This window comes from Copadichromis virginalis, linkage group LG7 (genome assembly GCF_057382275.1).
Source record: "Copadichromis virginalis isolate Kocher_CV1m ecotype Utaka linkage group LG7, C_Virginalis_male_GT1.1, whole genome shotgun sequence".
NCBI lineage: Eukaryota > Metazoa > Chordata > Actinopteri > Cichliformes > Cichlidae > Copadichromis > Copadichromis virginalis.
The window spans coordinates 29,831,475-29,842,215 of NC_140624.1; the positions used below are offsets into that span (position 1 = coordinate 29,831,475).

The 10,741-nt window shown below is 42.6% G+C and overlaps 1 protein-coding gene across 1 annotated transcript; it reads left to right on the forward strand.

Annotated features, from left to right (window-relative positions):
- The first annotated feature begins 1,844 nt into the window (after positions 1–1,844).
- Positions 1,845–5,156, forward strand: LOC146705288 (uncharacterized). The gene is made up of 2 exons (XM_085465180.1): positions 1,845–1,887; positions 3,409–5,156. Exon 2 carries the CDS (start codon positions 3,444–3,446, stop codon positions 5,154–5,156), a length of 1,713 nt encoding a protein of 570 aa, XP_085321306.1. The 5' UTR covers positions 1,845–1,887; positions 3,409–3,443.
- The last annotated feature ends 5,585 nt before the right edge of the window (positions 5,157–10,741 follow it).

The following is a 10,741-nucleotide window of genomic DNA, read 5'->3' on the forward strand; positions in this document are numbered from 1 at the left end:
TGAGTCAGTGTTGCGTCGTACCCTCAACAAGCTGTGTGTGTTTTGCCTCCGTGTTACCAGTGTTTTGTTTCCAGCTCTAGCTCCAGTTCAGTATTTCTGCTTCAGTGTTTTAGTCCACCAGCGTTTTTGTTTGTCCTTTGGTGAGTTTAGTTTAGTAAGAGGTTTTCCCAGCAATAAAGCTGCGCTTTAAGTTGAACTTCTGTGTCTGAGTCCTGCATTTTGGATCCACCACTCCTGCTTGCCCGCCTGCCACACAGCCAACCATGACAAAATGTCACAGTAAAGTTGTCCTGTGTTAAAGCCAGCATCACTTCTCCCACAGCAGCAGATGGTGAACCACATGATTTTATAGCAGCCATTTCTGGAATCTGTTCATCCAGACCTGAACAACAGGACACACCGCTGGCTAACTTTAATCTGAAGGTCTTTGTGGATGATTTGGTATCACGCATCCCAGACACTAGTGAAAATAAAGTAGGATATGTAGTGATCACAGAACATAAGCAAACAAATGGGGTGATACATGATTTTGAAACATTATGGAAACAATAGATTTTAACTGATCATGGAAATCCATCACGCATCACAAAATTGTGACTCCATTGCTGGATGCCTTATTAGGACCATCTGTCACAAGGAGGGATGGTACAACAAATACAGCTTAAACAAGAAAAAGGATTCCAGATTTACGCTAAAACATTTGGCAATTTTTCTATGATTTGTGTAACTAACAATCCATGTACAGGTATTACAACACTACAGGTAGAACATCTATGTCTAGATAAGCCTTTTAATCGTGTAAAAAAAGACTCCAGTGATTTCACACCATATGAAGGTAAAAATATTGCTAGGTGATTGTTGACATGTTCTTAAAATGTTCTCTAGTAAAATAAATTACTGATCACAGCCTGTACATGAAGAAATCTACTGGAGCACTCAGTAGAAATGATTATGTTATGATTCCTTTCCCCATACTGGTCCATTACAACCAAATTTAATGTTCATCCACCTGTTGAATCCACTTTAACCTCTTCTATACCCATTTCTTCTTTAGAGGCAAAGTCACCCGCTACAATGGAGGCAACAGAAAATAGAGGTACTTTTTTAAACTTTTGTTTTCCTTTTCTTTTCTTTCTCTGCTCATGTTCTACTTGCCTGATTCAAGCAGGGAATATTATAATGTAATTTATAATATACATTGATATAGCATATGGTTCAGTTAGCTTTATATAAAAATATATACTTTCTTACATTTCAGAGCTGGTACTTTTACTTGAGTAAGGAAGTTGAATTAGCACTTTTACTGGAGTATTTTCTAACAGTAGCATGTGTACTTCCACTTAAGTACTGAATGTCTGTACTTTTACCACTTCTCTCTGTGACCTCCTTCATAGTCCACCAGAAGCTCTCAGTCTGCTGTGGAAAAATGGGTGATCACCTGAGGCCTTCATTACTGTGTGAACTTTACCCACACACCACTCTTCACTGCTCCCACCTGCTGGACAGTCGCACAGTATAAACCTGCTGATTCATGTAAAGGGAGAGGCAGTAAAACCAGAAAAACAGCTTCAGGAAGAGGCGGAGCAACACCTGAAAGACGAGAAGTTCAAGGTCATTTTCCAGAAGTGAAAGTGTGTGAGAGCAGTAGCAGACCTGCAGTCAAGACCTGTTAGTCTCTAAAAGAAAACTCACTGGAGTCCATCAGGTTTCTCTCAGCAACAGTGTTGAGTGCATTTTCTGTTTCTACACAAATCTTCAGTTTACTCTGCTCACTTCATGCTGACTCATCACAGTCGCATTGGTTCCATAGAAATCTGCTCATGTAGCCACAGATCCACTGTAGAAACATTGAGCTGCTGTGTGAAACAGTCTCACTGTGGTCACTTGGTGAGTATCACTTCCTGTTCCTGTCACAGTACTGGGTCTTGGGACCCAGGGCTTGTGTTTTCTGCTTTTTGAATATTCTTTGATTTTGTTTCATTCGTGTCATAGTCTTTGTATTTCTTGTTTCTTAGTTATTTTCTGTAGGTTCTAGGATTTAGGTTTGTTTCTATGCCTTCCCTGTCATATTCCATGTTTCAAGTCTAGTCACCCTTGTCTCTATGTTCATGTATCTCCTGTGTCCAGACTATGTTCCCTTGTCTCCCTAGTCAGTCATGTCTCCTGGTCTCAATGTTAAGTCCGTGTCTTAGTCTGTCTCATGTTTCCTGTTTTACTTTGATAGTCCCTTGTCTAGTGTTTAGTGCGTTCAGTTTTGCTTCCTCCCTGTCCCGTGTATGTAGACCAAAGTTTTTATGACGTATTTATGACTATATTTTGTTTTTGTTTTCTCTCTTGTGAAGCACTTTGTGACATCTGTCTGTGAAAAGTGCTATATAAATAAACTTTTACTTACTTTACTTATGTGATTGCTTTCAGCTGTGTTCCTCTCCTGTGTCTCATTCCCTCGTTATCCCTCTGTGTATTTGAGCCCTGTGTTTTCCTCTGCCATTTGTCACTTTGTCCCAGTAGCTGTGTGTTTTCCCGTGTGCTTCTTGGCTGCCTAGTGTATTCCTAGTTGGTTAATTAAAAACGTATAGATAACTTCTAATTTCATAGTTTAATCTTCACAAGCTTCATACGAAGCATGTTGATTCATCTACTAGTTATATTCACAGTATTCACTCACTGCGGCTTTAGGGATTCGCTAACTTAGCTTAGCTCATAGCAGCAGCTAGCAGCATGACCTCTTCCTTTAGAAATAATGATACTTGTAATACATGTAGCCTATTTGCAGCTCTGGAGGCCAGGATCACTAAAATGGAGACTCGTCTTTGGACCCTTGAAAAACCTGGAGCTAGCTGGGGCCCTGTAGCCAGTGCAGCAGAAGGTAGCATAGACTGCTAGTTGTCCCACGGCAGACTGTCCAGAGCAACCTGAGAAACAGGATAGCTGGGTGACAGTGAGGAGGAAGCATAGTCTTAAATTGAAGCCCCTGGTACACCACCAACCTGTTTATGTGTCTAACCATCTTTCCCCAGTCTGTGACACTGCCGACAATCAAACTCTGGTTATTGGTGATTCTGTTCAGAGACATATGGAGCTAGTGACAACAGTAACCATAGTCAATTGCCTGCTATTGACAGTCTTACACAAATCTCTGCAGCTTCTCTCCTCCCATTGCCTCCCAAAACCCCATCCCCTTAGTGACTGTGTCAGCTCCCAAACAGACAAAAAACTAACTAAAAAACAGCAAAAAATGACATAAACATAAAAAATAACAACGAAAGAACAATACAGTATCCTCAACAGCATCAAAGAGTAAAACAGTGAAATGTGGATTACTAAATATTAGGTCTCTCTATTCCAAGTCTCTGTTAGTATATAAATTAATAATTGATCAACAAATCACTTTACTCTGCCTTACAGAAACCTGGTTGCAGCAGGATGATTATGTTACGTACATGACAGACCAACGCGACCACGACATGGACACAGCAGACTCTGAAAGAGCGAGAGATGTCTTTCGCCTCCTACGGCTGTGGCAGCGCATTTCCCACACCTCGGATAAACGGACTTTATCTATTGGAATTAATGCCATTGAGGCAATTTTTCTGGATAACCCTCACCTGCGCCAGCTACCCATAGCTTCAGAGTTTGCCCATAATCTGGCCCAAGCAAAAGAGGCACTCCAAGGCACGGAGCTGGCCCAACCACCCTCAACCACGTCCCAGCAAAAGGATGTCTCCACACTGTCGCAGCAGATGAATTCTTCCATGTCACTGCAGCAGGGGGCGTTTGTTCCCTTGCCGCAGAATCTCTTCCCCTCCACATCCCGATCTGACCCGCATTCGCCTGCCTCCTTCCCGGCTGCAATGTGGTCAGAGGATAAAGAGCAGGTCACCAGTACCCCATCATCACCGACCTCCTCTGTTATCTCTGCTCCTTCTTTCAGGAGAAAGCGGCGTCCACGCCACCGGCGCACATCACCACGGCTGGAACCCAATACTTCCTTTGAGCAACCAGTCGTGGTGAGTAAAAAAGACCATTTTTGTGCTCCATCCGAGCTGGGAAAGAAAAATTCTATTCATTCTGAGGCCATCTATTCCAGTTCCGTGGACTTTAAAGACTGTTTGCCTTGTGCTCCTTCCAAGCACGGATTAACAATAACTGCTCTGCCTTGTTCTGTTACGGACATTGAGACAAAACTTAAGGACTCTAAGCTCTCAGTTTGTGAATCCAGACTGACCCCCAACAAAATTAAACTGTGTGTTTCCCAGGCCTCTGAAGCTACGTTTTGTGTTCCTCAGCTGACTCATTCTAAGACTTTGAATGATGTTGTTTCTGTTTGTGCAACTCGATCTGTTCATTTGGAGACGGATACACTTTCTGAAAGGACTCTTATTATGGACAATACGCAAACTGTCTTCTCCGTTCCTGAGTCTGGTAAGGATAATTGTTTTGTTGCCGAGTTTACCTTGGATTATGGGAGTTCTGTTTCAGCCCTGGATTGTGTTATGTCCCACCCAGCTAGTAATTCCAGGGCAGACTCTGAGTTTTGTGCGATAACTTCAAATACTCTAGCATCTGTGTGTGCCAAGACTGTTTTTGACAATGCTAAACATTTCCGCTCGGAGACTAAAACTCTTCCCGAGGCCTACCCAGCGGCTGGGCCTGTGACCTCAGCTGCCTCTGGACCACCTGAGGTTTTGCAACCGATGCAGCCTGTTCACCCATCATCTGTCTCCGCTGGGAGCTCAGGAGAGTCATCCCAGCCACCTGTCTCTGCTGGGAACTCAGCTGAGCCATCTCAGCCATATGCAGCAGCCTCTGCTGGGTGCTTAGCTGAGCCATTTCAGTCTCCTGTCTTAGTTGGAACCTCAGACGAGCTTATCGAGCCAGCTACGGACTCCATTTTGCTGTCTGTGCCTGAAAAGTGTCCTAAGCACACTCTGTGCACTGCACAGCCCCAGCCGCTGCATCCTGAGCTGGCTGTGTGCCCTGAGCAGCTCCAGCTAGCTTTGTCACTACCAGAGGTCTCCGCATCATCTGGTTCTGCTCCACCAGAGGTTTCCACACCGGATGGCTCTGCTCCAGTTTCCGCTGGAGGCTCAGGAGAGCCCATCCAGCAGTTCCTTGTGTCAACTGGGGGCTCAGGAGTGTCCATCCAGCCTTGACCTGTCTCCACTGGGGGCTCTTTAGAGTCCGCCCAGCCTTTGCCTGTCTCCGCTGGGGGTTCAGGAGAGTCCGTCCAGGCTTTGTCTTTCCCTGTTGGGGGCTCAGAAGAGTCTGTCCAGGTGACTGCTGCTTCCACACAGCCACCAGCTCAACCACCAGCTCGGCCACCTGCATCCTTCATGCTGGCCCAAACACATCTCCACCATAGGTCATCACGCTGTCTGGTCCAGCTCCATCTCCACCAGAGGTCGTTGGGCCATCTGATCCAGCAATGTCTCCGCCAGAGGTCGCCGCACCGTCTGGTCCTGCCTCATTTGGTCCTGCTCAGCCTGAGCAATCTGGATCTGCTTGACCTGGTCCTGTTCAGCCCAAGCCAGAGGTTAGCGAGCCATCTCGACCTGCACGTCCTGCTCAGTCCACATCCTACACATCCACGTCCTGCACGGCCAGTACATCCACATCCTGCATCATCTGCACATTCTGCATGTGCCAAAGCAACCCAGCACCAATCATCTACCAAGGCATGCCATCACCAGCTACCTTCCAGGCCACCAGGGCAGCCTCCTAAACTCATTCATTGCCACTGCTTCCCACGCTGACGGCCTCCAGAACTGTCTCGTTGTCACAATGTGTCCCACGTGGTCTGCTTCCAGAAATGTTTCAGTGCTCCTGACTTCCACACAGTCGGCCCCCTGCACTGCCGCTTTTCATGCGGACAGCCTCCAAAACTGATTCAGTGCTGCCGCTCTCCATGCAGACAGCCTCCAGAACAATTTTGGCGTTGCCACCTTCCACACAGTCGAACCCCTGTACTTCTGGTTCTTTCTTTTGGACTCTGTTTTCTTTTGTTGTGGAGTAAAACTGGTCTTCTTAGAAGAGAGAGAATCCATCCCACTTTGTATGGAACAGCTCTCATTTCCAGAAATCTGGCCAAATTTAATAAACCCCCCAAAACGTGACTATCCAGAGTTGGAACCAGGAAGCAAAGTTGCAGTCTAACACATTTCTCTGCAGCTTCCTCCTCCTGTTATACCCCCAAAACCCCATCCCCTTAGTGAAGGTGTCAGCTCCTAAACAGACAAAAAACTAACTAAAAAAACAGCAAAAAATGACATAAACATAAAAAATTACAAAGAAAGAACAATACAGTATCATCATCTCAACCAAAGAGTAAAACAGTGAAATGTGGATTACTAAATATTAGGTCTCTCTCTTCCAAGTCTCTGTTAATAGATGAATCAATAATTGATCAACAAATCGATTTACTCTGCCTTACAGAAACCTGGTTGCAGCAGGATGATTATGTTACGTACATGACAGAATGACGCAACCTTGACATGGACACAGCAGAGTTTAAATTAATTAACACACCAGAGTCATACTACCTATTAGAATCCTTGAAGCACAGGCCAAGGGGGTGGTGAGGCAGCAATTTTCCACACCACCTTTTTACTCAACTAAAGACCAAGACAGAGTTTTTATTCATTTGAAAGCCTGATGCTTAGCCTTGTCCAAGCTAGCTGGACAACTCAAAAACCAGCCATATTTGTGATAATTCTATTGTCCACCTGCTATCAAAAGTAACTCAGTTACTTCAAGTTACTCGTTACTTTCAAAGTAACTAGTTACTAGGGAAAGTAACTTTGCTTTTACTCAGAATTCTCTTGGTAATGTGTTGCTTCCATAACTTTGCCAGTCTTCTAGCTTGCTTACTTGCCACAAGTGCACTGTGCCACCTACCAATAGAAAGGAAAAGATAATGTGCATATTTCCACAAGAGAAATCCCACACCTGGACTGTCGTTGACCACCGCCATGATTCTAGCCTACGTCACAGCGTCATGTGCGGTTTTTACATCCAACACGAAAACTGCAGTCGTGGTGCTTTCGATTGTACTCAGAGCTCAGAAATTCTGCCTTCTGAATAGGAAGATGTAGGTAACACCAGACTGCAGATGAGCTGCATACAGACTGGGACAGAAAATTGGCCCGGGCGTTTTGACTGACCGGCCCGCCATTATAGGAAAAATCATAAAGCCTTTGAATGAAAACAAACGCTGTTGTGACAGTGATGTACACTGTCTTGATGGTATATATGCATCAATCTATCAATCGTTTGTTGTAAGATTCTGATAATTACTTTTTAAAAGCTAGACATTTTAAATGAGAATAAGAAATAAAAGTACTTCTTTGTGCCCCCCTTTCCCTTTCCATGGCCCCTTGGCAACACTGTGCTAGACCCGCCCCTGCACAGTTACCAGCTGTCAGCTACATAAAAAAAAGGATCCTGGTGTTATTTGTCTCTCAGAAACAGTTCATAACTTCCCTTCAACTCATTCATGTCACCTAAAAGGTAAACCTGTTTCTCCATCACAGCTCTGATGATTCAGTAAGGACATCTCCTGGTTTCATCTTCATGTTTCCCTCTCACCACATATCCAAACTGATATCATGACCAGCAGCTTTTACAGCTGTGGCTCCAGCAAACATCAGCTGATACTAGAAATTAATATTAAATAAATTCTAACAACAGCTGATCAAACTTAAACATGCTGCTGTTGTTTAGCGCTACATCCACAGGTTTTTTATTTCTGGCTCGAAGTGGGCGATAAACAAACAAGAGAGAAAAGCCGATCAGCTGATCATTGATCCGTTTCATGATTGAAGTAGAAACTGGAGATGGAGGGGAGAAAATGAGAGAAGAAGAGGCAGCTGTGCAGCAAAAAGACACAGAAAAAACCAGCTTTGTGTCTTTTTAATGCTAGCTGAAGTCCGGGACAAACTGTGTTCCTTTTCACCTCAATACAAAACAAAAATATTACGAAACGCGTAATATTTTCTCTGAATACGGAACGATTGTTAGGATGCCTGGGTCGTTGACCCAGGGTGTTTGAGTTTATGTTATTATTTATACTTTCTAGTTTTTGGTTTCTTTGAGTTCCGTCTTATGGCTTATGTCTCCCCTATCACCTGCATCCCCTTGTCTAGTTCGCGTCTATGTGTATCCTAAGTTCTTATATCCCCGTGTTCAGTCAGTGTTTGTGTCTGCCCTGTTCCCACGTCTCTGTTCCCTTTGTAGTGCCTGCATATGAGTCTGTGTCTTTGTTCAGTCTGTGTTATGTGTTTCCTGTTTTACTTTGAAAGTCCATGTCTGATGTTAATGTGTCTAGTTTTGCTTCCTCTTGTCTCGTTAGGCCTGATTTGCCCCAGCTGTGTTTCCCTCCTGTTACCCATTCCCTGATTGCTCCCTCTGTGTATTTAAGCCCAGTGTTTCTCTGTGTCTGTGTCGCGATCTACCGTTTTCCTAGCTGTGTGTTCTGTCATTTCTCCAGGTTAAGTTTGTTTTGAGGTTTTTTAGTTTTGTTATATTTTGAGTATTAAATTAAAGCCTTTTTTGAGTTCACGTCTGTCTCCGGAGTCTGCACCTTGGGTCCTATTCCTGCCTGCACACAGCCATACCTAACAACGATTCCGTTTTTTACGGGATGGTTGGCAACTCCAATAACTAACCTTATGAACAAAATAAAGTTTAACATCAGTAACAAATAACGAGCCTATCTAAATCCCAGTAATGATTAACGCGTTCCTGATTTTGGCATAATAACTAGTTACCGTGCTCGTTACCACAATAATAACGTAGTTACTGTAACGTGTTACTTAATAACGCGTTAGTGCCAACACTGGTTATTAGACTCAATTGGCTTCTCTCAAAATGTAAAAGAACCCACCCACCACTTTAATCACACTCGAGATCTCATCTTAACATATGGTATAGAAACTGAACATTTAACAGTGTTTCCTGAAAACCCTCTCCTGTCTAATCATTTCCTAATAACATTTAAATTTACAATAATGGATTCCACAGCAGTGGGGAGTAGATTTCATCACAGTAGATGTCTTTCTGAAAGTGCTGTAACTAAATTTAGGAATATATTACACCCACTGTTTTCATCTTCAATGCCTTGTACCAACACAGAGCAGAGCAGCTACCTGAACACTACTCCAACAGATGTAGATAGATAGATAGATAGATAGATAGATAGATAGATAGATATCTCCTGAATGTTTCATTGTTTCTTTTTCTCTTTATTTGATTTTATTGCTTTACATTGTAAATGTTATCAATTACATGAGTACTCAATTTGTATTTTATGTCAATATTGATCATTCTAAATAATTACTGTTTGTGCATCACTTCCTACTCTTACACTGTTTCTGTAGCTCTTTCAAAATAAAAGCAAAGCAGAGTTTCTTGATGTAAAAGGTTTATTTTTGGACAATTCTGAAATGAGACATTCTGAATAACCTGATTTTAAAAATGTCATATTTTTAGGCTCAGATTTGTTTTTCTGGGACCATTGTTCAAGAACCATCAGAAAGTTGAAAATCTGCCAATAACACCAATTTTTGTAAAGAGTACAACACTGACACTTGTTTCTTTCTTTTTAAAACTGAAATTTAAAGTGAATTTTAAATAAAAATCCTTCTCCGTCAGAGTGCGTCATCAGTGTCCATCCCGCCATCATATGAGGGGACTGTGGTGAGAGCTGTGGCTCAGCTGGAGGAGACACTCAGGAAACTCAGGAAGAAGAAGCTGTCTGAGGCTACAGAGCTGAAGAAGGTCCAGTAGTATGCAGTGGATGTGACTCTGGATCCTGATACAGCATATCCTTATATCATCCTGTTTGATGATGGAAAACAAGTGTATCATAGTGATGTGAAGAAGAAACTTCCAGACAACTCAGAGAGATTTACGCGTTATTTTAATGTTTTAGGAAATCAAAGTTTCTTTTCAGACAGATTTAACTTTGAGGTTCAGGTTACAGGAAAAACAGTCATTTGCTCCTGCCATGTTTCTATTTTTAGAAAAACTTCTCTCGTGGCATCTGTTTACGCTACTGGTTTTATTTTGAAAGTCCGGATAGGAAGTTTTGACCCTATGTCAGAGTCCTGGCAGTTTTCTGCCCTCTGGCGGTCAGACCTGAAACTACAGTATTGTCTAAGCCACTGCAGAAGACGTTTATCATCGTTATCAAACCTGCCATTTTTTTTTACCTTCAAATCTTTATTTACAACAGCAACATAACAATTTACAATAACAACATGACTGTGACCAAATAAAAACCAGAAATAACAGAGAGAGGGGGGAAAAAATTAGAAAACCAGCCCAAATCAAAACTTTATTTATTTATTTTTGCCTGAAGAGAAAACACAAAATTCAGAATTTAAGGGAAAAAGATCCAACATTTGAAAAATAAAATATGTTTAAATGTGACTTTTATTCTAAGAAAAAAGTGTGTGTGGCACCTGACAGCTGCAGTCTTTGTTAGTCTGCATGTTAAACACAGACTGGCTCTGAGTGCATGATGATGATTACAGAATAACATGAAAGTCAGGTTCATTCAAAGCTCATCCTTTGAGGAGCTGCACATCTGTCTGCAAATGTGGAGATCACATTGTGATCACACAGGCTCATAAAACCTGTTGTTTATACACATATCTATTTATTTAAATAGAAATATCATAAAAATGATAGTCACCCATCCATTTACCCTGTTCAGGAGTGCTCGGGTGCTGAAGCCTAT